The sequence below is a fragment of the Auxenochlorella protothecoides genome, assembly GCF_000733215.1.
Source record: "Auxenochlorella protothecoides strain 0710 unplaced genomic scaffold scaffold87, whole genome shotgun sequence".
Taxonomy (NCBI): Eukaryota; Viridiplantae; Chlorophyta; class Trebouxiophyceae; order Chlorellales; family Chlorellaceae; genus Auxenochlorella; species Auxenochlorella protothecoides.
This window is the reverse complement of record NW_011934441.1, coordinates 46,540-74,438: the sequence shown is the minus strand read 5'-3', so window position 1 is coordinate 74,438 and position 27,899 is coordinate 46,540. Positions and strand designations below refer to the sequence as shown.

Sequence of the window (27,899 nt, the reverse complement as noted above, 5' to 3'; positions counted from 1 at the left end):
CAGCGCCGGGAGTGTACCGCGCCGCTACCAGGCGTGGCGGCGGAAGAGCCAGGCGATGCTGCGCGCCCACCCGGCCACGCCCATCACGGTCAGGAGCAGCAGGAGCGGGGCCTGGCGGTGGCGCAGCATGGCACCCAGGGGCGGCAGGCCCGCCAGGTTGCAGGCCAGGTGCGCCGCCACGGGCCCGGCCACGCTGCGCCCCGCCGTCCATAGCGCGGCGGCGTGCAGGCCGAAGGCGGCGGTGTAGGCGGCCTGCAGCGCCGCGGCGCGCAGCGCGACGCGCACGCTGTGCCCGCCGTGCCAGACCCGGTCCACCAAGTGGTGAACGTGCGCGGCCGCAAAGAGGGCCAGGGAGGCAGCCACCGCCGCGGCGGCGCCCAGGCCCCGCTGGCGCAGGAAGGCCAGCAGGCTGGCGCGGAAGACGAGCTCCTCGCTGAGGGGGGCGAGGCAGAGGTCGCGCAGGACCTGCAGCGCACTGCGCCGGCTGACGTGGCGGGGGGGCCCATGCGCCGGCACAGCGCCCAGCGCCCGGTACGCAAGGGGCCCAGCAAAGAGGAGGGCGGTCAACCCAAGGCCCTGGGCGACGCTGCTCCAAAAGCCGTGGGCCGTCAGGCCCAGCAGGGCAGCGGCCTCAGACGCCCGGGGGAGCTGCGGTGAAGGGAGGGAGGAGTGTGGGTCACTCACGGGAGTGGCTTGTGATTGCGATGTCCGCTTTCCAATTTTGGTGGGGGATCAACCCACAAAGGCAGGCCAGCCGCATCCCGGCTCGCACTGCACCGTGCGCCTGAAGCAAACAACGGCTCACCCGCCCGTTCGACTGCGAAAAAGCGAGGATAATCGGCACCCATGTCAGCAAGGCCGATGTTATCGCAGTGGCAGCCAGGCGAGCTTTGATCACGGGAGGCGAGTCCCTGGGACCCCGCACGACATACAGGGGGAGCACGTACACCACCAGGTATGCACATCCAGCAAAAGCGGTGTGCAACCCCGGCGATGTCATGACATAGCGGATTGGTGTGAGGGAATATGGCACTTGATCGCCTCCTGTCCTAAGGTACGATTGCCGGGATGGGAGGTGTCGTCCATGACAGAGGGTATTCCACCGTGGCACTCCCGAATCATGCGCCGACTCTGCATCGATGAAAGAATCCCTGAAGCTGTCAAACGAGCATTTGCAAGATTTTTGTGGCGCTTGAGATCGCCACTTGCTGATTCTCAGCGGCACAGTGTTGCCTGCATACACCTCGGGAGCAAGGGGTTTCGATTCGCGGACGACTGGCTGGTGCACAGACACACCACGATCCGCCATTAATGGAGCGCATTACAAGCTGAAGTAGCTGTGCATGGTAAATGATGATGCCTCCATGCGGTTGAGGGCGCATCGGCTGTCAAGTGCACCCAAGATCACTTCCGTAGCCTGGTGAAATTCAGAGCTGGACGGTCTACCAGCTCCTCAGCGCAATCTAGACTCCATGAGTGACGGGTGAGTGTCCGATGTATCGTACCCGACCATGTGATGGCATGGTCATCAGGCTTTTGCTTGCCTCATTGCCGAGCACATTCCCACTCCCTGCAGGCAGGATGTGCTCCGCATCCTCATCTCCACCGACAACCATCTGGGGGTCTGGGAGAAGGATGAGGTCAGGGGGGACGACTCTTTCAACACCATGGACGAGGTCATGTGCATCGCCAAGCGCGAGGTGGGGCTTTGTGGGGAATATCCCGACGTCATTGGACATTGAGAGCCCGAGCTGCACTTCCCCGCGCGTGAAGTGTTGGTGGGGACCAGGGTTCAATGCTTATTTGAAAATCACCTGGCTCAGCATTGCTTGAAAGAGAAGAGTTTGAGCGTGCTGTGTTGCTCCCATGCACAATTCTCTCTCAGATCCCAGATCCATGCCTTGACACAGAAAGTGGACTTTGTCTTGCTGGGCGGTGACCTGTTCCACGACAACAAGCCCAGCCGGCAGACTGTGGTGAAGGCCATGGAGATATTTGCGCGACACTGCATGTCGGACGACCCTGTCGGCTTCCGCGTCATCTCGGACCAGCGCCAGAATTTTGCCAGCGGGTGAGCGAATGCCAGCGGTGTATGTGGTGGCGCGGTGTCACGCCTGTGGGCTGGCTCGTGACCATTTAGGCATGGGGGTGCAACAATGGGCGCGGGGAACCTCCTGATGGTTGCTCCACTACTCGTTTGATTCCAGTGCTTGTTGAGAGAATGGGCTGCATTGAGAGTACATTCTCAGGAAGGATTGCCCACTACGGTGTCCCACACGTCCCTTGCCCTGCCACTCCACTCTCAGCCGGGTCAATTTTGAGAACTCAAATTACAACATTGGTCTGCCTGTCTTCACCATCCATGGCAACCACGACGATCCCGGGGGCACCGAAAACCTGTCTGCGGTTGACATACTTTCCACTGGCGCACTCCTCAACTACTTTGGCAAGGTGTGAAGTGGTGTTTCACAGGGTTGTTTCCGGGTGACGACAGGGTTGGGGCGGGAGTATTGCAAACTGAGGGCCCTGTGACAAGGCTGGATACAGCGGAAAGGTGGTAGGAGCAGGATGAGAGCAGTCGGCATGCTGAGCATTGGCCGCTCCCTCCACGACCCATGCAGGTCGCCATCGCAGGGGAGGGGGTGGGCAAGGTCCGCATCGCCCCCGTCCTGATCCAAAAGGGTGCTACCAAGCTGGCCCTCTTCGGGCTGGGGAACCTGCGCGATGAGCGCCTGTGCCGCCTCTTCCAAACTCCAGCCTGTGTAGAGTGGTGAGGGAGAGCGCTGCAGTGTTGCAATGACGTGCACAGGATGCGGTGCCCAGGCCTGCAGCACTGAGAAAGGACATTGTACAGCTAGACTGATGCAAAGCCAGAGTCTCACGCTTTCCATCACGTTCCACGTGCCCCTCTCTCATCGCCTTGCCATTTGGATGCACAGGATCCGTCCGGCCGACACGCCAGACTACCCCAGGGACGAGTGGTTCAATCTCTTTGTCCTGCATCAGAATCGGACCCCTCACTCACAGGTGTGGAGGTGCCGAGGCATGCAATAATGTGACAATAGGAAACAGGGCACATTCTTCCCTGTGTGCAGCTGCATGTGTCCTGGCTGTGCATGTGTAGTCACAGCATTTGCCAGGGCTTCGTGCGACACGCATCCGGCCGGTTGCCCTCGAACCATCGCTCTCACCAAGCCCCACTTGCTCATGTCAGGGCGCCAAAAATTACGTGAAGGAGAGCCACTTGGCGCGATTCCTGGACCTGGTCATTTGGGGCCATGAGCACGAGTGCCTGGCAGATCCTTGGGTGCGTGGAATGGTGGTGGCCTGGCGGGGAGTGGAGGGCGGGAGGTTTGTGTCCTCTGTCTCACCTCATGTTGGTGATGTGACCGACCTGTGGCCAAATGAACAAGCAGGCCTGATACCACCACCCCCATACTCGGTGGGGCGGCACCCAGCAGCCACACCATCCCCTCACCGTATCAATCCGCTGCCGAGCGCAGGACTCGGTGGAGACGGGGGGTGCCTTCAGCGTCCTGCAGCCCGGGTCCAGCGTGGCCACCGCGCTCTCAGAGGGCGAGGCCAAAAGAAAGCATGTTGTGGTGCTCGAGATCATGGGGCACCATGTGAGGAGGCGTGGGATGGGGCAGGCTTCTGAGTACAAAGTGCTTGGTGATGACTGGGGGGCCCGAGGTCTGGAAGCATTGGAAGCTGGCTGAGCGGTCTGCCTCCTGGCGACCTTGATGTCTACCGCACTCTCCACTGAGTCCCATCAGCTGCACCCCCTCCTCACGCACATGCAGTGGCGGACAATAAAGCACCCGCTGGAGACGGTGCGGCGGTTCGAATTTGAAACTGTGGTCCTGGCGGAGCACACCAAGAAGCTGGACCCGGAAGATCCAGAGGTGCGAAGCATGATGTGCTCATTGTGAAAGGGTCCTGGGCTGATGAAGATTCTGATCAAACTCTGTCTTGGTAGCTCTCAAGGGAAGAAGTGGGTGATCAGCAGAACGCTCCAGAACTGTCTGATTTCCTGCCTTCCTGTGGCACATTGACCAGCCACCTGCGCCGCACCTGTGCCAAAGCCCTTTTGGTGGCTTGCCCGGCTCAGATGTATAGCAGCTTGAAATCGAACACCATCGCCCTCCCACCGCAGACGGTGACTGCCTTCCTGGACGCCCGGGTGTCGGCCATGATCGCCCGAGCAGTGCGCGGGCGGCCGCCAGCTTCCCCAAAGCTTCCGCTGGTGCGCCTGCGCGTGGATTACACCGGCTTCTCCACCATCAACACCCAGCGTTTTGGGACCAGGTTCGTGGGGCAGGTCGCCAACCCACACGACATCGTCCTGTGGCAGAAGCCGCCTGCCAGACGTGCCAGGGTGGGTGAGGGGAATGGTGGAGGAAGGAGGAAGGGGTGGTGTAGGCCAGGTCTGGGCTTGCATGCCCGGTGCAGGTTTCTGAATGGAGCATGGGACGATCATGTGGCCTACCAAGAATTGCTCTGTAAGGACTGCCAATGGTTGATTCCGTGACACCCCAAAATTCCACACCGACCCTCACCCATATGCGCTCTGTGCAGGAGGAAAGCGCCACCCGAGCCGGCAATGCCCCTGTCGTGCCCATTCGTCCCGAGGCGTTGGACGAGGCCCACATCGAGGACCTGGTGTCCCAGCACCTGCAGCATGACCTGGAGCTGCTCCCTGAAGTGGTGGGCAGAGGGTGTGGTGCTGTAGGAGGCGACAGGAGTTGGGAGGACAGGTCCACGGAAGGGGTGATTGTGGCTCCCAGCTGTAGTCATTGCTGCAGACACTTGCCAAACGCCTGCTTCTTAGATCCTGGCGTGCTCTTCCAGATGAACGCCCCCACCATCCCTCCCCATGCACAGGAGCTGGCAGAGGCGCTGCACGAGTTCGTGGACAAGGAGAACAGAAACGCACTGTCGGAGGCGGTCAGTCGCGTGCTGGAGGAGACCCAGGCGGCTGCGGCTGCCCGCGGCGGCGAGGAGACCGGGACCTCGGCGGCCGGAGAGGGCCGCCGCGGCGCACGAGGCGGTGCCGACGCCGCAGTCCCCTCCGGCCCCACACCCCCCTCCCGGCAGGGCGGCAAGCCTGCCAAGCCGGAGGAGGGCGAGGTGCTGGAGTCCATCGCCCGGGCCACGGCCCGACGCCGCCTGTCCCACGGCCTGGGCAGTGCTCTGAGGGGAGGGAGCCCGGCCAGTCTGCCAGCCCTGTCGGGGCTGGAGAGCGGGGGGCGAGGGAGAGGGCACCAGGCCGCGCCCACTCCCGTCCCATCCACGACGGGTGGGTCGTGGGTGGCGGGGCCGCCAGTCCATTGCGACACCAGGCATGGGAGGGCAGGGGATGCGTTCCAAGGTGGCACTGGATGAGTTTTGGGGGCAAAGGTAGCTGGCGCAGGCCATCCAAACGTACAAATCCAGGCACTCTCTGACGCGCCCATCGGGAAAAACTCCTCCACCGGATTCAGGTATGCGCCGCCCTCCGAGGGGAGTGGACGCCGCTGGGGAGGCGCCGGCGACACGCACGACGCCACAGCGGGCGCATGGCGATGCCGTGGGCACCCACTCTCGCCCGGCGGCCGGAGGCAGGTTGAGGCAGGGCGCGCTCAGGCTACAGCCAGCCAATTCCCCGAACTTGTGAGCCTGCTGTGCGGTATGAGTCCATCAGTATGGGCACATGTGTATAGTGATTCACACTGTACATACAGGGTCTCGCCTGCCTTGCAGGGGCACTTTGCAGGGTGCCCTGATCAGTGGTACTTGACGCGGTCACAACTGCGGGTCTTCACCCCTGTCACAGGGCATCGCGGTCGCACCCTGCCCCCAACAGAGACCTTGAGCTTGCAGCTGGCCACTCGGAGCTGCAGGACGCAGACATGTCTGAAGCCATCTTCACAGATTCAGGTGTGTCTGGCTTTGTTTTGTGTGTGTATGTGTGTGGGGAGGGGGGGGGGCCGTTTTCTCTGATAGAGATGGGACAGACCTTTACAAGCAGAGGCTCCGAGCACTTGAGCATATCTACTGGTACAAATCTCCTTGCGTGCCGACTGGGCAAAGCTCCATTATACTCATTCTCCCCCGTACCTCCACTGTGCAGATGGCGATGGGGGGGTATTGACAGGAACCAGATCCCTGGCTGGCGCCAGGCAACAGCCCACTCCCACCAGGAAGAGGGGCAGGACCCCAGGCCCACCGTCCCGAGCTCGGGACAAGACTGGCAGCTCTGAAGCCCGTCACCAGGAGCGCATGGTCACTGGCAGCTTTGTGGAGTCTGACGCGGAAGAGGTGGCAGTTCCCACTGCTCCCAGGCGAAGGAAGGCTGGGTCTAGGGGCACCTGAGACCCATCGAACAAGAATGACGCCCTGTCGAGGGAACACCCTTCATACTTGAAGGACGTGTGGAATTTTATCATGGAGTTCGAGCGTCGGATCCACTCGTTTACATCTCAGAGTGCCGCCGAGAGGCTTCCGTACACCAGAAAATCTTAACCAGCGAGACATAAAGCCTAAAGCATGAGCGCTCCCCGTGGTGCTGCTAGAGGCGGAATCCTGCACTTCCGGCAACATTTTACCCCATCGATGTAAAAACGGTTTTGCTCCTGGCAAGGGTCCCGTAAACATCTCCCCCCATGCGAGATCTGTCTCGGCGCACGGTAACGTAACTTTGACGCCATGGTGTGACCGGCTGGCGAATACATGTTTCATCTCACCTCCATGCCCACGATGTCCAGCCTCACGATGAATCAGCTAGTGGGTTTACAGCCCTACAAGCGCGTCAATCAGATGGTCTCGTTGTTGAGCTGCGCCGTCTTGTGATTCACCATGGCCTCGACCTGGGAGAGCGCCCACCCTCTATCGCACGGCCCGAGCTGGGATGCGGCACCCAGCCTTGACATCGCTGCTGCGCCACCCCAGTCTGGAGTGTCAGGGTTGTATGCTCTGGCCCTCCAGGTAGGCTGCTGAAGGAATCGGGGCGAGGGGGGAGCTGTGGGCGAACCCTGTCTCCACTGGCTGGTTCTAAGTATAGGACCCGAGGCAGGAGAGCCCCGTGCGCAGGCCTCTGACACTGCAGCGTGGCTCTGACCACCAGACTCGAAGCGCTGGTCTCATGCTTCTGCACCTCTCGTCCCGCAGGGCCAGTGGCGTCAGGTCATTGGGAGGTGCAAGGAACTCCGCCCGGCGAGTAGAGCCGATTCGCTCACCATTGCTACCTTCCATGTCCTTGCGCTCGCCCAGCTGAACCAAACCATGGACGCCCTCCAGGAGCTGGAGAGGGTTGGGAACCTGGACGGAAGTGGCTCCCACGCGGCCCGCAGGGGGCATGCAGGTGTGTGTGCATTTGTACCCGCATCGTGGTTTGGTGCTGCTTGGTGCCTTGTGTGTGGAACGTTCAATTGCCGGCAGTAGTCTCACGGCCCCAAGACGTTGGTTGGGACAAAGGGAACGCACTGAGTGCATGTTTTGCAAGGACTGACCACCTGTTCCCTCGCATGCTCTACAGCATGTTTTCCCTCACCCATACGCTTCCTTCGGCAGGTAAGCACAGCGCACCCGACGCCAGCGAGGTGCCCTTTGCGCTGCGGTGGCTCGCGGCGGAGCTGCCCGGCCGGGCGGGGCGCTGGATGGAGGCCGTCTCGGCGTTTCAGGCCCTTCTGGGCCTGTGCGTCACGCAGAGCGGGATCGCGGAGCGGGAGGGCGACGCCGAGGCGTCGCGCCTGTGGGGTGGGCGCCGGGCCCGGGCGGCGGCTGCCCTCGCTAACGTGCACGCCCAGTGAGTGCCCGCGGGTATTTGAGCGGGGATGTTGTGTCCTCGGAGTTGGGTGTGTCCATGTCCAGACAGGATCTTGGGTGACTCGTATGGGCTCTTTCAACTCAGGGAATCCATGCCAACATATCACAATCCCGGATGACGACCTCCTCCCTGCATCCTGCCCTGCCTCAATTTCAGGCCCAACCCGCCCCTCGCCACCCTCTTTCACCAGACAGCAGCAGTATCCCGCCGCGCTGGCGGTGCTGGACGCGCAGCTGGGCGCCGATCCGCGGCGCATCGACACCTGGCTGCATGCGGCCCAGGTCCAGCTGCGGGTCGGGGACCTGCCCGGCGCGGAGGCCAGCGTCGCCTCGGCCGCCTTCCTGGCCGGGGAGGCCGAGGGCCCCGCCGCCGCGCACGGCATGCGCGCCGTGCGCCACGCGCGGGGCCTGCTGGCCGTCGCGCGGCAGGACTGGCCGGCGGCGGCTGCCGCCTTCTCCTCCTGCCTGCGGGAGGACGCGCGTGACGCCGAGGCGGTGGGCGACCTGGCCGTCTGCCAGCTGTTCAACCGCAACGTGGAGTCGGGCGTGGCGGTGCTGGAGGCCGGGTTCCAGGCCCAGCCCTGGGCTATGCTCAAGGTGTGCGCGTGGGTGGTGGAAAGAAGGAAAGGACGAGCGGGGGGAGGGAGCATTCGAGGACGGTGGCGCAGAAGAGGGGTCCTTGCAGAGCACGGTGACTCTTGCTTGGGATCCTGCCCCTGCCGAGGAGCATGTCGGTGCTGTGCAATAATTCCTGGGGTTTGGGCCTTCAGGGCCGAGGAGTCACCAGGGCAGCCTGCTGTCAGAGGGTGTGTGCAAAGGATGACGCAAGTGTTTGTTCTGTCACTGAGGTGCCCCATGAAGGCATGACCAATGCAGTGACCCCCCCTCACCAGCACCATCAGCAAGAACTTCCTACCACCATCTTATCCAGGCGCCGCTGGTCAGCAGCCTGGCGCTCATGTACGACCTGGCACGCCCCGACTCCGGCGCCAAGGAGCGATTCGGCGCCTGGGTGGCCCGCATAGCGCCCGATGACCTGGACATGAGCTGCATGAGCCCCGGCTGAAATGCCTGAATCTCCATCCCAACACTTGAGTAGTGCAGCGTCCCGTCATTCTGAAGCTGGGGCCGATACTCCCCAAGAAGATGGTCTGCCAACCTCACTCCCCCCACATTGCCTTTGATCAGTCCCAGGCACCCTTCTTCTGTCCTTCTCTGCGAGGCAGCAGGCCACTGATTCTGAACTTGTCCTGGTGCCCTCGCCGACCCCTGCCTTCGCCTCCTTGCTCCCACCGCGCAGTGCTGATGCACTGCCCCTCTGCCCCTTCTCCTTTGCACCCAGGGCTCTGATATACACCACCAGAAGTAGGGATTCGTACAGTACAAGCCCAGCAGGACAGTCCTAGGTTCACAAAGTGTGCTGACCAGAGCAACAGCCAGCCAATGAAACTAGACCGCACCCCCTTGCTCCTTGGCAGCTGGCATGGTCTGCCCCTTCCTTGGCCCCTTCTCGGCCGGCGTCCTGCGCGGCACCCGCTTCTCCTCGACCATTGCTTCGCCCAGGGCGGCCCCCAGCCCCGGCCGCTCCATGTCCTTGGCCAGGCTGCGCGCCAGGGGCTCCCGCACCGACACCTTGACCCCGGGGGGGGTCCACACGGTGAGCTCGGCGGCGCCGCTCACACCGACACCCACCCAACCCAGGCCGGCGATGGCGACGTCGCGGGTGCTGCGGATCCACTCCGACCCCTGCAGGTGCAGTGTCGTGGGGACCAGCTCCGGGAAAGTGGGACCGGACTTTGCCGTGGGAGGGGACAGCCGCTTGCCCAGGTGCTTCTGGCGCCTGGTGGGAGTGTGAATTCGTGGGAGGTGGGGCTGAGGCAGTGGGCAGGCCTGCATGGCGCTCGAGATGATATCAAGGAGGGCATGGGTGAGCTGCACCCTGTCGTCTCCCCATCCTCCACCACTCGTGCCAGTGGGGACTGGATATAAAGGGTGAAGCACGGGAATGCCACCAGGATAGTGGGCGCACCCGGGGTACCTGCCGGCCGACACCCCCATCCCACTGCAACCGCATCAAACGGCATGTTCCCTCCCACCTACCTCTCCGCCACGCCCTCGGTCTTGCCCATGTAGCAGGCCACCTCGTCGCTGATCCACGGGGTCAAGTACAGGGTGGCCCCTCTCTCCTGGCTCACGACGTCGATGCGGGCCAGGCCGCCCAGCAGCACCGACTTGCCGGGCGAGATGCGGAAGGTGCGCCCCTTCAGCGCCCTCCGCGGCTGCAGCATCTTCAGCTGCGGGGCGGAGTGGTGTGCCAGTGGGTGAAGGGAATTTGCAGGGTTGCCTTTGGACCCACAGGATGAAGGCTTTGGGATCCCAGAACCCCCCCCTGTGGCTGCCGTCAGCTCATACAATGCTCAAGCAGCACCTGCCATGCACTGGCATTGGCCCCAGGACCGGGCATGCCCTGCATGCACATCAGACCTCCTGCCCCCTCGCACCGTCCCTGTGACCTGTCGGCGCGCTTGGACATACCCCTTCCTCCCACTTGACACCAGGGCAGCCCTTCCCTCACCTCATTGGCCGGCAGGTACTTGGCCAGGGAGTGTACCTGATCCATGCCCGGCGTGTCGACCAGCTTGCAGCCGGCGGGGAGGAGCCCCGGCACAGCCAGGGCGCCCAGGGTCGTCCCCGGCACATGCGTGGCGGTGACGTCGCGGCGGGACCCCAGCCCCGCCGCGCCGCGCATGGCGTTGATCAGCGAGCTTTTGCCCGCGTTCTGGGTGCCCACCACCCAGACGTCGCCGCGGCCGCCCACACCGCGCTGCAGGCGGTTGAGCAGGTCCTTGACGCCCCAGCCGCGCAGGGAGGAAACCACGGCGATGGTGGAGGGGCGGGGGAGGCCCGCGGCGGCCAGGCGCTGCCGCGCCCAGGCCTCCAGGTGGTGTCGGTGCAGCGACTCGGGCAGCAGGTCGGCCTTGTTGATGACCAGCAGGAAGGAGAAGTCGGGGGAGAAGCGGGAGGTGGTGGGGTTGGAGTCGGCACGCGTCAGCTGGAAGTCCAGGATCGTTCTTTGAGGGATGGGAAGGGGGGGGTGGGGAGGGGGGAGGGGAAATTGAAGGGGGCACTGCGTGGGGGTGCAGGTGCTTGGGAACTTTGCATGGAAGGACGCGGGGTACATGCATGATTGCCAGCCCCCAAGGCCTTTGAGAAGGCACCCCCACGACGCCCAACAACGCAGTGGAGCATCTGGAATTCCCAAGTGCCCACGATCAGCCCGCACTTACTTGAGGGTTGTGGTGGGGAGGGAGCCGTCAAAGTCCACGGCATCCACCACGACCACCAGCATCTGCTTCCGGAACTTGGTCAGCGCGATCTTACGCCCCACCTGCTTGCCAAAGTCAAAGCTGGGCAGGATGGCCTCGGCCTCCTCGTTCTTAACGCGCCTGATCATGTGGGTGGGTGGGCCGGGTTTTGCATGCAACCTTATGACTTAAGGGAGCTATTGCAGACAGCAGCATGCTATGTATCCCTGCTCCACGCAGCAAACATCTGTCAACAGAAGCACTGCTTAATTCCTGTTGAAAGCTACCCACCCATTGTGCTGCAGAGAATGGCAGCGTGCACAGCGTATGGCTGCCTCCTCGCTCTCCTCCTCTTGCTCCCCATACTGCCTGATCTCCAGGGGGGTCCTCTTCCTGGGCTGCAGGTTGGTGGCGGGGGTAGGTCCCGTGATTTCCCTCCATACACCGCACAAGCAGTGCACCTTGCCATGGAGTGATTAACTCAGCGCTATCCTGTTTGACAGATCCTCGGCAACCTCTCGAATGCCTGTGCAACAGTATAACACCACCCATCCCACATCAGGTCTCTCACACTCACCACCCACTCATCAATAATTTGGTCAAACAAGTCCATCTGGGAGTCCCTCTTGGGCGCAGGGGGTGCATCATCTGGAGCCTCAGGCAATGATGAGCTTGCTGCCAGCTCAGGGTGTGCCAACAACTCCTCCTCCTCCAAAACCTCAGCATTGTCAAACCGGGGCGAAGACTGTTCCAAGAGTCGCTTGGGCACTTGAAAGAACCTGAATTCAGCAGAGGAAAGTTATTAAAATTAAAGACTGGGAGGGAGAGAGGCAGGTATCAATGCCATGCTACCCCATGCGGAGCCGTCCTTCCAAACATTCCCATGCTTACCCTGGGGCGGCAGGGTCGTCCTGTTGTAGCTTGACGCCACATCCGATACAGTGGGACGGTAGGTTGATGCCGGGGGGGGAGCTAGGGCTGGCTGTGGCTTGTTGCTGCTTCTGTGCCACCGCTGCAACCACTTTCCTGGCTGGCTGCAAGCTGAAGGCGGGGCTGCTCAGCCTCCTGACGCCGACATCGTTCAGAAGGCAGAAATGCCTCATGCATACTATTTGGGGCTGGAGCGTGACCCCTGTGGGTTTCGCAAAGAGTCTCCAGGGCACTCTTGCCAGGATTCGTCGAGTGAACATCCCCTCGGACGGAAGCCGTATACCACGAAGGATCCACTACGACTATAGCTCTTCCATATATGATATTGCAGCAGCTTTATAATGAAGCTGTCTCTTGCTCCTATATTCGCTGGGAGCCTTGTGCATGCGATAGACTCCACACGGTAGTGACTAGGGGTGCTCTGAGCCACGAAACGAGTTCACGCGCAGCACGATCCACCATACGTCCATTACCACCCATGCGAATGGCCAGATGCATGCTACACGCCTCTCCCACGTTGCACATTTGTACACAATAGGTAACTCAAAATCGTGATCACCATGTTTGAAGCACGCCTGGTGCAGGGAGAGCTGTTGAAGAAGGTGCGCTCCGGGTCCGGGACCCCGGTAGGAATACTGGGCATTCGGTCTGGCCCGCTCTGTTTTGACCATACAAGAGCTCAATCTCCTGGAATTTACCACAGCAAGGTTCTTGGGTCTTCACCCGTCATGGTCGCTGTGCCGGGCACATCGGGATGTAACAGGAGGGAGGTCGGGCGAGACTCCCCAGCAACCCCCCTCCTGACACGCCCTGTCGCAGATCCTGGAGGCCACCAGGGAGCTGGTGACGGAGGCCAACCTGGAGATCGGCGCCACCGGCGTCAGTTTGCAGGCCATGGACTCCAGCCACGTCTCCCTGGTGGCTCTGTCCCTGAGGTCAGACGGATTCGAGCACTACCGTGCCGACCGTGCCTTTTCCATGGGTATGAATCTGAACAACGTGAGCAAGATGCTGCGGTGTGCCGGCAAGGATGACATCATCACTATCAAGGCGGACGATGGAGACGATACAGTGTATTTCACCTTTGAGAGTCCAAGTAAGGATGGTGGTGATGCACAGCGGGTATGGTTGGAAGCATCCGCTGCCTGGGTCAGAATGTTTTGCACATCATCTGCGTGCAAGCATTGTTCCTCAATGTCACGCAGTCAGCTGTGCTCCCGGATTCCTGTTGCAAACAGAACACCTCAGCACCAATCCCCCCTTCCCACACGCGCCAGCTCAAGACAAGGTCTCTGAGTTCGAGCTCAAGCTCATGGACATCAGTAGCGAGAACCTTGGCATCCCCGAGACAGAGTACGCCGCCTCCGTGCGCATGCCCTCTGCTGAGTTCCAGCGCATCTGTCGAGATCTCAGCTCCATCGGCGACACAGGTGGGGGTATTCTGTGACGGAGAGGGGCTTGTGCAACACTTAAAATGGGGGGGAGTGCTTTCTTGCAGAAGACGTCAAGGAAGAGGTGTGTGCAAGCAGACTTGCCTTGCCGCTGATGGTTGTAAGGAGCTGCAGGAATAATGATCTGTGACCACATGGGCTATCGATCCCCAGGTCTTGCCACCAGGGTGTGATTGCTTGAGACACGAATACAGAATGATGTTCTCATCGCCGGCCCCATCTACCCATTGTCTGATCGCAGTGGAGATGAGCGTGACCAAGGACGGCATCAAGTTCTCGACCACAGGTGACATCGGCAATGCCAGTGTCATTTGCAGGCAGAACACTGCGATTGATAAGGTGGGCAAGCTACTAGGTCGTGGTGGCGAGGACCTGGAGCTTTGCGCCATATCTTGGCTGGATGGGCTGTGAGGTGATCTTCACTGCGTCAGAAGCGATTTTTCGAATGCTCTGCTTTATGAATGAGCGCCTTGATGACGCGTCTATGTCCCTCCAAATGGTAGATTTATTGGTGCAGACATATCTTGTATGGCCCACAGACCTCTCCACCTCCTCCCCACCATGTTCTCTCCCCCAGCAATCCGAGGAGCAGACAGTGATCGACATGAACGAGCCGGTGGTGCTCACCTTTGCGTTGCGGTATCTCAACAGCTTCACCAGGGCCACAGGATTGAGCCCTATGGTGGTGCGCTGGCCTGATGATGCTTGGGGAAGGCTGTGCCGCCCCACGGCACACGTGCAAAGCTCGCGGTGGCCGCTCCGTTGTCTCAGGGGACCCAGGACCATCTTCAGACACACAGGCACTCTCTTTCCCCCAACACTGCAGCAAATAAAGCTGAGCAAGGATCTCCCGGTTGTGGTCGAATACCGCATCGCAGACATGGGCTTTGTGCGGTACTACCTGGCGCCCAAGATTGAGGATGAAGAGATGGAGGGCTGAGGACCAGCCACTGCACCTGGGAGCTCCACATGCACACAAGCGAGCCTCTGCTGGAAGTTTCTGCTGGGGCGGCAGCCGGTGGCTACTATTTGCTGACCCAGAAGACCCAAAAGTTTGGCCAGCAGGGCCGGAGAATACCACTGACTCTGACTGCCATACCATGCACGTCCACTGACCCTGTCAAGACAGAAAGCCTGCCCTGAATTTTGGAACAGGTTGGAAGCCCAGCAAAGTTGGAATAAGGTAGAGTCAATCATTCTCATGAGGTAGGATATGTAGCGTCGGAAAACGCAACATAATATCAAATCACGATTGATAGCTGCAGGTCAACGGTTCGAGCCCGTTTGGGGCCACACAGTCCCGGCCCCATAGCTCAGTTGGTTAGAGCGGCAGTCTAATACCTCATATTTTTTGGAATCAATGAATCACATTAGGAGCGAAAAAGTATTCCAGCGCTGCGGCCCCCCACAGCTCTCCAACTCCAATACCCGTCCCCTGCTCTCCTCGCGCTGCCTCTGCACCGATGCACACACTTCGAGGGGTCCTGCGGCGCCCTCATCGGCAACCTGGTGCTTAAGACCTCCAGGAGGTGCCCCGCGTAACGGACATACGATGAGGAACTGACCGTGTTGAAGTTGCTGTCGAAAGGGCGGCGATCGATGCCGCGGTCAACGAGTCACCCAGGCTGACCGAGTGGCTCGAGGTCGACGAGTCACCCAGGCAGACCGAGTGGAGGTCACCGAGCCGGCGGGCATAGGACATATGACGGGAGGCAGAGAGGAACTACAGTATCACCTCCCTCAAACCCTTTGCAAACGCCTTCCGTGACCTCCAGAAGAAGATGCCACCACATTGGGTGGCCCACTGTGGCCATCGCTGGATGACATTGTCAGCACCATCACATAGTATTGTCTGTGTACCCTGACCGGGCCCTGCTACCCCACTTCCACCTGTTCCCGCTCTGCACCGAGTCCAGTGCACGCCGCCTTGCCGCGTCTAATGAGGCCCGACCCCCACACTGCATTCCGGGTCTGAACTGTAAAACTCCCAATTCGGGTCACATACATCGGTCCACCGTTGTGGAGGCTGGCCTGGCCCCACAAGGCATCGGCAGTTTTCTTGGGCGGACTGCTTGCTGATCTCCACGCCATTCCCATATTGGAGGAGTTTGAAGGGTGGCAGCATACATTATTTGTCCATCCAGCAGACCTCACAAGCAAACCCGGGAGGCCCCCTTTCTCGTTCAACCAATGATGGCACGATATTCGGTGCTGCTATACCCCTTTATCATGACACAAAAGTCACCTGTAGAAGAAGGTATGGTCGAGTGGTTGCAGCACCGCATCTGCGTCCGCCTGGGCGAGTCTACTTCAGCAGCTCACACTCCACCACCAGGTGGATCGCGTAAAACGTGCGAGAAAAGCCCACCCAGAATGATCGCTCGGTAACGATCAGGACGATGTAGTAAGGTGTCGGCCGCAGCGGTTCCCCAACGAGCTTGCAACTTCCCCCACTTCGTTTTCAGGAAGCCAGCAAAGATGATCTTGCGGCAGGTGGTGGCGAAATTTCCTCTCAGCTTCTTGTGTATCTCCTTCTCCCCACTAGCCCAGTTACCTTGGGCACTCGTTGAGCGTGGCTTTCATATATGCCCATTCGGCAGCGATCTCAGCCGCCATTGGCTCAGCTCGCCGCCAGAGGCCGCTTCCGCTGGACACGGTTCGGAGTCCTACGGTATTATATTAGAGAGGGATGTACGGGGGAGTATCATGAGCAAGACCCAATCACGACTGCAGATTCTGTAACCAGCCGCTTGACTGGAGCTGGCACCCCAGGGCAGACAGTCTATCATCTACCAGGTTGACAATAATGTCACTTTTACCTTCCACCACCACATCCGCCTGGGACTACATAGGCAAGAGGTATCGAGGCAGAAGGGTTACACTCGGCATCATCCCTCGGCACTACTGCGACACCGGCAGTGCGCGCCCCGTGCTGCATACTGCAGCCTGACTGTGCTGCTTCGCCAGCATCGCTGCACGATGTGTGGTGAGGTGTATGGTGAGGATGTTGTAGGGGCTGGCAAGCCCCCACAACGGTGGACTGCTGCATGTGCCCGCGCTGGAAATCTTACGGTTGGAATCCTGTATGCAGTGTGTGAGTCGGGTTTCGTAGGCGTTACAAGACAGCGTGGACTCGAAGCAGAGCGGGAACAGGTGGTAAGGGGGAAACGAGCCCGACCAGGGGACTCACCAACAATAGATCATCTGAACCTACTCGGTAACATGAAAGTATTCCAGCGCTGTGGAGGTTGCACGCATGTCGAGGGCTGGCTTCAACACCCAGGTAGCCAGAGACCCAAACATCCACAGTGCAACCTCTCTCCACCCCGTGGACAGTGACAATGCATTGCCGACGCCAATGGACATCCCAAATGGGCTGGTCATGCCATCAAAGGGCAGCCCCATGATCACCTAGGCACTCCAGTGGCTGGCGCCAGGCATCTCCCTTATCATGGGTATGGGAGTGCATGACGGGCACAACGAACTCTACAAGACCCTGGCGAAAGCTGTGTCGCCTGTGCTACCCACATGGCCAGAGGTTGCTGCCCTGTATGAGCTCAACACAAGGACAGAGCACTCTGCCTCATACCCCTTGCAAGAGGGACAATACTAAGGGGCGGCAGACCAATTCAAGTGGACGTTAAAAGATGGGATGGCGGTGAACCTGCTGTAAATTTCACACTTCGTCAGCATCTAGACAGCATCCAGGCAGGCAGCGTGTGTGTGTGGGTGGGGGGTGGAGCTGCATCTGGGCCCAAAGAAGCGCGAGGGGGGATCTTTTGGCTCCTAATAGCCGACAGGGGGCAGTGGGCATGATCGATATGTGCAGACTGCGCTCCATGCCCTTGCACTGGAAGTTTCACCGTATCAATGACGAACAGACGGGGTAATATGCCCTGTGCGGTGCGCGTTCACACCCCCGTGAGCCGGGACAGGGTCACGCGGAGTGGCCGGGGTCCTGTGTTCGCTCGAACCCTTGGGCCCCGGTCAATCGATTGACGATTACTTCTAGAGACTTGGCCATGGGTAAGGTTTAAATGGCGGTTGTTTGGGTTTTGTGACTCGCCCCGAAAAGGTCTCAAGCCAAAGTGCACTCAGGTTAAAAACCCCAGCACAGGTCGTCTCGAGGCCTTATCCCCATCGGGACTGGGTCTTCTGATTGGGATCAAAGTCGTCTGTACTGTGTGTAGCAACCTGACTCACCACTACACCTCACAGTGAATTGTATCAGCGTCTGGTCCGGACGAATGCTTTAATGAAGTGGTGTGGATGAGCGAATCGAGACTCGCGACCAACCGCTCTTGCTCCAATGCCACTGATTGCTTACAATGCAGGCAAGCCTGGAAACACGATCAGGCAATACTTTAGGAGGAATGCAGGGACAGGTGGGTAAGTAAGCCTGCGCAAGGGCATGGATGGCTCTGGACCAGGAACAGAACGCATGGCAAATGTACCACAGGAGTTCCCCTGTTATCAAATTGCAGACGTTCGTGATGTTCTAAGGGGCAGAGGCTACCTTGGGTGTGATTTCAGCAGCATATCAGGCCTACCATTTCAGGGTTAGAGCATCCGAAGCGCCAACCCCTTGCTTGTACGCCACTACTTGGGCATAGGGTGCAAGAACTATCTCACTGGATTCCAGCGTGATGGTCCAAGTCATCGGCGTGCTCTCATAAGCTTTCTGGACAACTCGCAAAGGAACACCATCTGCAGTGAGAAAAGCGCAGTTGACACCGGTGGGTGTGAAGCCTACGATGTTTACCTTAATGAGAAGTCATTCCCGTCGTTGGTAACACTCCCGCTGATGGACCCAAATATTGGTGGTGGTGGAGAGGGTCCCAGAGGGGGGGGTGAAGGATTCAACAGAGTAAGCGGTAGAACTTCCTTGAGCTCAGATGTATAGATACTTGCGGAGCCAATGGAATACTTTGTTGCTATCCCCTGAGGTTGTCCCTTCAGAGTGATGGTGGTAACAGCGGAAGTACTCACCCTACTATCACCGCCAAGATAGGATAAGGCTGATGTGTACAGTCCCCACTTCATGAAGTTGGGTACATAACCCACTGTGGTGACAGCACAAGTGATGTCCACCGAGTCACTCGAGGCAGCACTGAATTCGACTGTGGCTGACGTACGTGGCGGTGAGGGTGGAGGAGAGGGGCTTGGTGGGGGTGGTGGAAGTGGTGATGGAGGGGGCTGGGTGGAGGAGGGGGCGTGGGTGGAGGAGGGGGGCTGGGTGGAGGAGGGGGGCTGGGTGGAGGAGAGGGGCTGGGAGGAGGAGAGGGGCTGGGAGGTGGAGGGCTCGGGCTTGAAGGTGGGGAAGGAGACGTCTTGGCAGGTGGGGGAGGAGACGACTTGGCAGGTGGGGGAGGAGACGTCCTGGCAGGAGGCGGTGGAGACTTCTTGGCGGGAGGCGGTGGAGACTTCTTGGCGGGGGTGGTGGAGACTTCGTGGCGGGAGGCGGTGGAGACTTCTTGGCAGGCGGTGGTGGAGACTTCTTCGTAGGCGGCGGTGGAGACTTCTTGGCGGGGGTGGGGTGGAAATCCAAGGACCCATGCATACTTCCGGCACTCGAGCAGGCTGCAACCCTTCAGATTCTTGCGGCTCCCAGACATGTTGAAGCAATGGTGGCCGGTACCCTCGTTGTTATTTCCCCGGTTGGCATTACCCCTATTGGAATTACCTGCAGAAGGTAGCAGAGACTCAAATGTTGAGCTCTTTTGATGGAACATGCAGCTGCTGTGCACACCTTGCATAGCAAAATTACTCCACTCATCACTCACCAATGTTGTTATTCCCAACATTCTTCGTGCCAAAGTTGTTCTTGCCCTTGTTGCCAGAGCCAATGTTGCCGTTGCCGTCTGCCGTGCAAGCCTTCTTGCCCGGCTTCAGGCACTCCACGGCGGTAAGGACCAACGTGGCGCCAGAATTCAGGATCTCCAAGTTGCGCACACGGATGGCTGGCATGGACAGTCCCACAGCACTCAGGGTTGAAGTGCGAACGGACCCCGCTTTGCTGAAGCCCTTGTGCCTTCAATTTGTGGAGGGTGGACGTGTATAGATGGAGGTGTGCATACCATGTGAGATGCTGCAGCTGCTTGATGGTTGTTTCACGTAGGCAAGCCCAGTGATGTGCAAGCACATGCTCTGGTACAAACAACCAACCATGCGTTACTTGCTTGCAGATGGCATCTGCACTGTCGACCGTTGTCAGATACACATCGGCTCCCAGGCTGCAAGGGAACCGTATGTATGCGCGAATTGTTGATGAAGGGTCGGGAAGAGACATGCGCTAGTGGCCATCTCATTTACAATCTGTACGTGCGTGACAAAAGGAGCAGGTCTGTCGGCCCTGGAGAGAGCTGCGTAGGGACCCGGGCTCGACCGGAACGATGTGCGCGAGGGCTTTGTGTGGACAGTGACAGCAAGGGTGACGCACCTAACCCCCCCGCTCTCTCCTCCCCCCAACGAACAAAGCAGAAGCCTCACATTGCACTGGGAAGCGCCACGAAAGTGGTGCTGCATGTGGCCTGCGGTGGTCGAGGAAGCTGGGGAAGTGAGTGGAGAAGCGGCAAGCGCGGTGCGGATGACGCGGGATCGATATCGACCAGCGAGATCTCCCACGCACCGCGAGGGCGCATCTGGTCAGAAGGAGCACAAGCTCAGTCAGGAAGAGAGGCTTCCCGACGGTCGGCGACAGCCCGCACCCCGCCGCGCTATCACTGTTCCGAATGTTTGATGTCATTGCCATCAGGGTGAATGACGTTGCCTTTGCGTCAGCATACCCTTCGTTTGCTGCACATCGGTCGAGTACTATGACGCAAGGGTGGAGATCAGCCCATCATGCTCCTGCACTTTGATCATTCATGTTGCAAGGGTATCGCGGGCGGCGCGGGAGATGCTCACCGTGGGAATCCGGAGAGGCCCAGCTGGTAGCCATGGTCAAACGGAGGCAGTGTGAACGCGGCGTTAAGTACAAGTACACATCTCGCATGGGATGCAAACCCAACCAGCACATTACACATTCTTCTCGCAGGCCTCGGCATCTCTTGGACACCAACAAGTCACCCGGTGAGGATGGTCGCTTTTTTACTCCTGATCGCCGCCCTCAGAAACGGCACCTCCGCATCCGGATGACCCGGCCGGTAACCTTGTACAACGTCTTGCGTCAGGAACTGCGGAGCATGATGGTACATAGGAAACTCCATCAAACGTCTCGAATCAAAGTGTAATATATGAGAATCGCTACAACCACGAGCCGAAGGAATTGAAGTATGCTCCGTGCAGTAGTTCCACGGCGATTTCCCTGCCGTAGAGCAACTACGTAGACATCCACTCATGAGCCTAGAAGTGGCGTTGCGCTTGCCTTACCTGATGGATAGGCCAGGCAGTGAATGCTATACTGTGAATCGATGGCCCCTCAAGATATGAACTATGGGGGGCAGTCCGACCCCGCGCCAGACCCTCACTCACAGCGCTTCGCAGGGCTGCAGGTTCACGACCAGCTTGGCCGTGGAACCCGCCACCAAGCCGCACCGCACCTAGGCCAGTTCTGCATATACCAGCTGCCTAAACCCCGTTAGCTTGTGTGGATGCATCACATGGCGACTTTCATGATCAGGGTATGAGCTATGGCACCCCAGGGAAAACAGCTACCCCGCCCAAAAGGCCAGGCCCCAGGAGGTGCCAGGATGGGCTCAGGGCTGCCCGGCACACGACCACCGCGCCGCCAGCCGTCGCGGCGTTCAACCAAGTAAGATTTGTGTACCCGTATTACATGCAAACCTGAGTACAAGGATTCGAATTAGGCCCACGGTTGCGAGGGATGGATGTGTCATGCCAGCACAGCAACAAAGTCTGGCAAACCTTGCCCACTACCATCTGCACTGCTTCCTGGGGTTGAGAATGGGCACCGTCCAGGAAGATCTTGAATGCATGCGGGTGGTGTGCACGAGAACAAGGAGACTGCAGCGGATAGAGGTGAGCCGCGAGATGTGCATGGTATCTCTGTTCCGGAATACTACCGTCCATGCTTCACCCCAATGTCACACCGTCTGCCCATCACTTCTGCTTTGGGATGAGCTGTTGAATAATTCAACTGTTTACACACTGACACAGGGCTCATCTCGGCATTCAAGGCCGGCACAGGCAGGAGGCAGGGAAGGGAGCCGGGACCAGTGTCAGACCTGCCACTTCTTACCTCGCAAAACCTGGCTTCAACATCTAAAGAGCCTGACACACGAGGACCGGTCAGAACCACCACCCTACACCTTGTTGATAGTCACAGCGCACCACCGCCCCTCCTGAACATCCCTGGCAACCCCTCCCCGCCACCAGAGGGCGATCCAAAGTTGAAAGAGGAACACAAAAGAGGATGGCGGCACAGGTCATCTGCAGTATGGAGGAGGGAACACTGGAGGAGCGCACTTTATAAGACCCTGACGGAAGCCGTGCTGCCTGTGCTGCCCGCTTACTAGGCGGAGAGCATATCCTTTGAATGACACATTCACGACAGAGCATGACGCATTTGCTCTCAACTTGACAGGGGGGAGTGGCGTGAGTCGGCGGACTGCTTCAGCAGGTAGATGAAGGCTAGGGAGACCTTGCACCTGCTGCAGAACCCATATATTATCTACAACTAGGCTAGCATCCAGGTATACAGCGTATGAGGGGCACATGGTCGCCCTGGGGAGGGTGAAGGATGTGAGCAGTTCCCTAGGTCTCCACGGGTCTCACCAGGGGAACCGGGTATGACGGATGTGTGTCGATTGCATTCTAATGCCCCTGCACTCGACATCCTAATGCTGTGATAAGGTAAAGCATGAATATCTGCCTCGTGCGGTGCGTTCCCAGCCTCTACTAAACCAGGTAACGCTATGTGATGTTGCAAAATGTGTCCCGCCGAGCGGGAGTCACTCGGCGCCCGATCAAGTGGTGATCAGTGTTCTCAGCCCTTGTTTACCCATGGATTCCCCGGGTGACATTAGACTGTGTAATTTGTATTGTCCCGGGACGACCAAGTTCGGGCAGTATCCAAGGGCTGCTCTCGAAGTGTCGGCAGTGTGAAGGAACCACCGGCCAAACACTCGAAACATGCGCATTACATGTCCAATTTGGCAATCCCAGCGTACACCAGCCTTGTTAATCTACCATAAAACGCGATGTGATTGTTGATCAGGGAACTTGCTGGGATGGCCACGCGGCTTTGCCTGCTGGTTGAGACCACCACGCGGCACAAGGATCAGTGGCGGGACATTCGCATCAACATCGTGGAGCCCATCCTGCGTGCCTTGGACGCCTCCCCCACCTCCGAGCTGGCCCTGGTCCTCGTGGGCGTGCCAGGGATGAGGTGCGCAGTGGTGAAGGTGCTGCACCTCCTGCACTGGCCCCCATGCTTGCGCCCTGCACACCAGTCCCGCGGGCGGTGCCAATCATATGCCATCCTCACGCCTGCACGACTCTACGTCCACCACTCACCCCTCTTCCACGCCAGCGTCAATGAGGTCCTGTCCAGCCAGTGGACCCGGGACACCCAGGAGCTCCGGCGCTGGTTGGATGGCATCGACTTCTGCGGCGGCGGCAATGGCAAAGGCCTGGCACTCGCCCCGGCCCTCCTCGCCGTGGCCTGCCTTTTTGGCGTGCCCAGCACCCTGCCCTCCCCCGCCAACCACTGCCTGATGTGTCTCATCTCGGAACCTGGGCCGCACCCCGTCGAATGGCCATACCCCCAGGACTGCGGCAAGGTGAGGGGGAAAGGCACGGGAATTTTGGTGTGGGGACAAGGGAGGTGAAGTGTCATGTTCAACCAAAATTATGTGTGCAATACTGAGTGAGCTGCCATTGCATGGGCATGTGCATGAGCTGCAGCCTGCACGGCGATTCATGCCATGCCCCTGGCGCCCATGCGCGAAGCACCAGTGATGGCATCGTCATGAATCATATGCAGCCTGGGCTAGTGGCCAGGGTAGTGCTCCCCGCTGCTCTGGCCTAAGCTCATACCTCTCCGCCGTGCTCGCGTTCCTCGTCACACAGCTGCGATCCCCCATTCTCCATGCCCTCTCACAGGTGACAGGATGTCAGCACCTTGCCACGGCCTCTGAGCTGTGTTGCGCTTTTCAGAGGCACCGCTTCCACCTGGCCATGGCCACACGGCGTGAGAAGCCCCTCATCCGGCACGCCCTCCTCTGGCACCTCCTCAACATGATCTCCGACGCTCCGGTGGGTGGCGGGGTGCGGCCATGGTGCATGTGGAAACTTGGGCATGGGTATGTGATGTCCTCCAGCACATGGACTCAACACCGAATTCCCAAGTCCTCATACCCCTTCCTGCACCCCTCCTGGCGCGTTCTCTCCCCTGACCTCTCCCCTCCCCGGAGCACAATCGCACGCAGCTGGACTGGATAGACAGCACCACTGCGCTCATGGAGGCAGCCAAGGCCCGCTCCGCGCTGGCCAAGTCCCACGTCGTCACGCGCGGCAACAGCCTCGCTTTCTTCCCCTTCTGGGAGAGCGCGCTGCGCCTGCTGCAGAAGCAGAGCGGGGTGCGGGGCCGGGAGCAGTCCTCGGGCCAGGCCAGCGTGGCGGGCGGCGGCAGGTCCGCCCCGCCGGCGCCGGCACCAGCGCCCCAGGCCCCCGCCGCGGCCCCCGTCGCGGCCGCCGCCGCGGCCGCCGGGCCCGCCCTGCCAGCCACCGCCGCTGCCTCCCCCGCGCTGGCCGATGTCTCCCCCGGCGGCTTCTGGGACGTGATGAACTCAGAGCTGATCAACGGCCCAAGCGAGACGCTGTCTGCGCTGTCGGCCGCCGCCAACCCGGCGCATGCCAGCCTGGCCGCCGCCTCGCCGGGGCTGTACGAGGGCCCCGCCTCGGCGGGCGTGGCCGGCTCCGGCCCGGGGTCCCTCCCCTTGCCTCAGGCCGTGCCCCCTGCCCGCTCCCCGCTGGGCGCACTGTACCAGGCGGGGTCGCCGCCTGCGATTGTCCCTGGTGCGGCCCGGGGGGGGCCGCCCGGTGCGGCGCCGCGCGCCGGCGGGACGCCGCCCCACCTGCCGGCCACGCAGGCGCCGGTTCCCATGCTAGGCCCCGCCGCGACGGCGCCAGCCCCTGCCGCCGGCCCCGGGGTCGCGCCATCGACGCCCCCCGTCCTCGTCTGGCATGGCCAGCTGCGCATGGCGGACCGGGTGCGGGGCGCGGCGCCCGCGCTGCTCTGCACCGTGGACGCGTACGCCACGGCGGAGCAGGCGGGGCGGGCGGGGTTTGGCGTGGAGGCCATGGTCATCGAGTCCTTCCTCATCGGGCAGGCGGAGGCGCGCAAGCTGGCGGGCCTGCTGGCGCGGCCGGGGGCGCTCGTGGTCAGGCTGCTAGTCAAGGAGTTTGGCCCGCAGGGGGAGGTGCGATGGGTGGGAGGGCGAGGGGGGGTGCCTGGGATGGGGATCAGGGCCCTGGGCACTGGGCGATTGGGGAAGCGGCGCGTGCCTGTGTGCGCTCCTGTCTGGTGGTTTGCACTGTGGACCGAGTGTCCATGTCAACACCTGGCCCGCCGACCCGACTCCTTGCTTGTTGAGTCAGGCCGAGATCGTGCCCGTCTCCTCAGTCCTGTACGCAACGTCCACTGCTTCCCCGACGTTACAAGACACAAGGTCCCAGGCACGGCGCCCTGAGAGCGCGTCAAACACACCCGCCCACTGGCCCCCGCCCCGCAGAACGACCTGCGGCGCATGGGCGACGGCCAGGCCACGGGGCAGGTGGACCTCGGGCCCCGATTCGCGGGCTACCTCACGGTCCAGACGCGGGAGAACCAGGCCCGGGAGCAGCGGCTGGTGCTGCGCTTGTTGGCTGTGCCCCGCGCCTGACTGGGGGTCGTCCGCAGTCCTACGAGCGAGGCGCACCAGACGCCGAGCGCCGTGCGCACGGCGCATGCAGCCGGACGGGATGCGGGCAGTGGCCCTCCTGACCGTCGATGCCCGGGGCGGGTATGACCCAACGAGCCACAGCTGTCGCTGGAGAGGGCAGGCACGTCCGTGCAAGCCGTGGTCGTGTGCAGCGCTTCCGACAGGCTGCCTGTGCTTGATCCCCCAGGCACGAGCGCAGCAGCCTCCAGGCAGCACCCAGTGCTGGTGTGCGCCGCCGAGCAAGGCCAGGCCTTGATTTGCCAAGCCGCGCTGCTGGTGGGGCCGCCGCATGCCGCAACCAGCGGCAGCTGCAGCCCAGCGCCGCGGAAACACCCCTTTGGCGCATGCCCAATTTTCTAAGGCCTGCACTCACACAGCCACCCGGGGCCGGTAGATGGAGATGCCCAGGCCCTCCACCACACCACCCACGGCCACGTGCGGCTTGGCCACCTCCACGCGCACGCCGTTGACGCGGGACTGGGAGGAAAGGATGGCGGAGGCGATGCGCTCCGCCACGCACTCCAGAAGCTGGGCCGGCGGGCCAGTGACCACACCCTCCACCGTCCTGCGGGCAGACGTGGATGGGGAATGCTTGAGGCTACAGAGGCTGCAGTAACATGCTTGATGTTACGGAGGCCGCGCTGTAGATCGTGCAGCATGACAGCAGGGTTGGAGTTGTAAATTGCACCCTCCATACCAAAAACCCTGAACACGGACTTGTAGATGATGGCATAGTTGATGGCATCCTTGAGGTCGTCGCTTTTGCCGGCATCAGCCAAGCAGGTGTCCAGGGTCACGTCGATCCTGAACTTCTGGCCCAGCTTGCGCTCCTATCGCGATTTGTGTTTTTGGGGGCAGGGAATCAAGCATACGGTGGGGTCCTCCAAGCAGACACCACCGTTTGCTCCAGCCATCGCACCAGACAAGACGCCTGCCTGCATAATCATCAGCCACCCACCTCTTCGTACACGCCATGGTGCCCGTGGAAAATGAGGCCGCGCAGGTGTACCTGATCTCGCGGGCCGGCGAGGGCGCTCAGGCTCCGCCCTCCCGTACCCACGGCTCCCAGTCTCGCCGTGGCCAGCCTCAGCATGATCAGAGGCCGATGCGATTTGGTTGGAATGTCTTTAAACACGAATTTGCTTCCCCACAGGATGTTCATGAAGCCGAGGTGCAGGTGTCGAGGACCGTACATCCCGCGCCCTCCCTCCAGCTGACTCGGCCTCGGCCCCTGACTCATCCGTGACAATTTCTACAGACCGAGCGCGCGCGCCCCTCGGCAAGCCCAGGCACCACGCCAGCACCCAGCGATCACCGCTCCCAGCGTGCGGGCGTGGGGGCAGAGTCCACCTCGGCCACCGCGCCCATGTCGTAGCCGCCGGAGCGGTAATAGCGCAGGAACTCGATGGGGTGGCCCTCGGTGACACGGCGCGGCGCCACGCCCAGGTCCTCAATGGTCAGCAGGGGCTGGTCGGCGGTGGCGGCGGCCAGCGTGAAGTCGCCGCGTGCCAGCTCGGCGACGGAGTCGGAGGAGAAGAAGGGGTTGGCGCGGAAGGGCGTTTTGGTGCCCAGCCAGCCCAGCGGGCGGGACGCCAGCTCGGCCAGCTCTGCGATTCATGGTGGTGAGTGTGTGTGTGTGGAAGGGGGTTGAACGAGGAGCGGTGGGGTTGTGAGGGGGGATTGAAAAGCCGGCAGACTGCCCGGTCCTGTGCTCCACACATTCTGTTCCGCTGGCCATCCCCGCTCGAGGTTTGCGGCCCGGTCGGCCGCGCGCTGACCAGTGCCAGAGTGCACGATGGCAGGTCGCCTTCGGCCCGCTGGATCTGCTGCACCGGGGCACCACCAGGCCAGGCAGAGCAGACCCGGGGCGCCCTCCCCCTGTCCATCAACAAATGTGTCCCCCCACTCACTCTCCGGCACGGGCAGCACATTGTGTGGCTCGCGGATGGTGTGGTAGGTCAGGTCGGCCAGCTGGGACAGGGTCAGGACCTCAGGTCCCGCCAGCGCATAGGTCTTCCCCGCCGCGCCCTCCTCCTGCATCGAGTTGAAGACCGCCTGGGCTACGTCGCGGACCCACACCGGCTGCAGGCGCAGCGCGCCGCCCGCCACCAGGGGCAGGGCCGGGTAGGCCTTGATCAGGCGCGCCAGCTGGTTGAACACGCGGTCCTCGGTGCCGGTGACGGGGGCCACCTTGAATATGGTGGCCAGGTCGCCCAGCTCGGAGCGGACCAGCGCCTCGCCCTCGCCCTACCGTGGAGAGGGTGGTCGGTGGAGGAGAGGGGTGAGTCTTGGGATGCACGGGGCGGGCGGGGCACTCAGGGCTGCATGCCATCGCAGGACGCCCAGGCACGGCAGCGCGGCGGAGGCGCGTGCGGGCATCGGAGTTCCGCTCCGCCGCAGCTCAGGAGGGGGCCGGCGCACCGATCCCTCGAGCCCACATCTCGCTTGCCGCCGAAGGCTGAAACGATCTTCCCACGCCTCCCACTCGGCCCCCAAGTCCCCCCCCCCACCCCACCCCGACC

The 27,899-nt window shown here is 61.1% G+C and overlaps 7 protein-coding genes across 7 annotated transcripts in view; 3 read left to right on the top strand and 4 right to left on the bottom strand.

Annotated features, from left to right (window-relative positions):
- Positions 1-24: 24 nt before the first annotated feature.
- On the bottom strand, positions 25-1,000 carry F751_6361 (CAAX prenyl protease 2; the record flags this gene model as incomplete). Its single annotated transcript, XM_011403336.1, has 2 exons — positions 25-648; positions 806-1,000. 2 exons carry the CDS (start codon positions 998-1,000, stop codon positions 25-27), a joined length of 819 nt encoding a protein of 272 aa, XP_011401638.1.
- A 472-nt stretch (positions 1,001-1,472) lies between these two features.
- On the top strand, positions 1,473-8,872 carry F751_6360 (Double-strand break repair protein MRE11; the record flags this gene model as incomplete). The annotated part of the gene is made up of 16 exons (XM_011403335.1): positions 1,473-1,483; positions 1,577-1,700; positions 1,911-2,071; positions 2,307-2,451; positions 2,622-2,770; positions 2,940-3,027; positions 3,215-3,307; positions 3,504-3,626; positions 3,804-3,905; positions 4,157-4,378; positions 4,579-4,707; positions 4,885-5,171; positions 5,846-5,919; positions 7,552-7,723; positions 7,998-8,403; positions 8,738-8,872. The coding sequence occupies 16 exons, from the start codon at positions 1,473-1,475 to the stop codon at positions 8,870-8,872; spliced, it is 2,421 nt and encodes an 806-aa protein (XP_011401637.1).
- Positions 8,873-9,255: 383 nt separating this feature from the next.
- Positions 9,256-11,724, bottom strand: F751_6359 (Uncharacterized protein YqeH; the record flags this gene model as incomplete). Its single annotated transcript, XM_011403334.1, has 6 exons — positions 9,256-9,646; positions 9,907-10,100; positions 10,382-10,877; positions 11,094-11,252; positions 11,403-11,509; positions 11,689-11,724. 6 exons carry the CDS (start codon positions 11,722-11,724, stop codon positions 9,256-9,258), a joined length of 1,383 nt encoding a protein of 460 aa, XP_011401636.1.
- Positions 11,725-12,601: 877 nt separating this feature from the next.
- On the top strand, positions 12,602-14,432 carry F751_6358 (Proliferating cell nuclear antigen; the record flags this gene model as incomplete). The annotated part of the gene is made up of 6 exons (XM_011403333.1): positions 12,602-12,667; positions 12,861-13,137; positions 13,319-13,471; positions 13,734-13,831; positions 14,070-14,177; positions 14,319-14,432. 6 exons carry the CDS (start codon positions 12,602-12,604, stop codon positions 14,430-14,432), a joined length of 816 nt encoding a protein of 271 aa, XP_011401635.1.
- An 8,251-nt stretch (positions 14,433-22,683) lies between these two features.
- Positions 22,684-25,338, top strand: F751_6357 (hypothetical protein; the record flags this gene model as incomplete). The annotated part of the gene is made up of 7 exons (XM_011403332.1): positions 22,684-22,841; positions 22,986-23,235; positions 23,558-23,710; positions 23,884-24,033; positions 24,250-24,465; positions 24,649-24,876; positions 25,189-25,338. The coding sequence occupies 7 exons, from the start codon at positions 22,684-22,686 to the stop codon at positions 25,336-25,338; spliced, it is 1,305 nt and encodes a 434-aa protein (XP_011401634.1).
- A 395-nt stretch (positions 25,339-25,733) lies between these two features.
- Positions 25,734-26,617, bottom strand: F751_6356 (Dihydroneopterin aldolase; the record flags this gene model as incomplete). Its single annotated transcript, XM_011403331.1, has 2 exons — positions 25,734-26,207; positions 26,336-26,617. The coding sequence occupies 2 exons, from the start codon at positions 26,615-26,617 to the stop codon at positions 25,734-25,736; spliced, it is 756 nt and encodes a 251-aa protein (XP_011401633.1).
- A 71-nt stretch (positions 26,618-26,688) lies between these two features.
- F751_6355 (NADH dehydrogenase [ubiquinone] 1 alpha subcomplex subunit 9, mitochondrial) overlaps positions 26,689-27,899 on the bottom strand; it is a gene marked incomplete at both ends in the record, with an annotated part of 2,845 nt that continues 1,634 nt past the window's right edge. Inside the window, 2 exons of the mRNA XM_011403330.1 lie at positions 26,689-26,984; positions 27,288-27,624. Of these exons, the coding sequence (XP_011401632.1) occupies positions 26,689-26,984; positions 27,288-27,624 (633 nt within the window). The remainder of the gene's footprint in view (positions 26,985-27,287; positions 27,625-27,899) is intronic.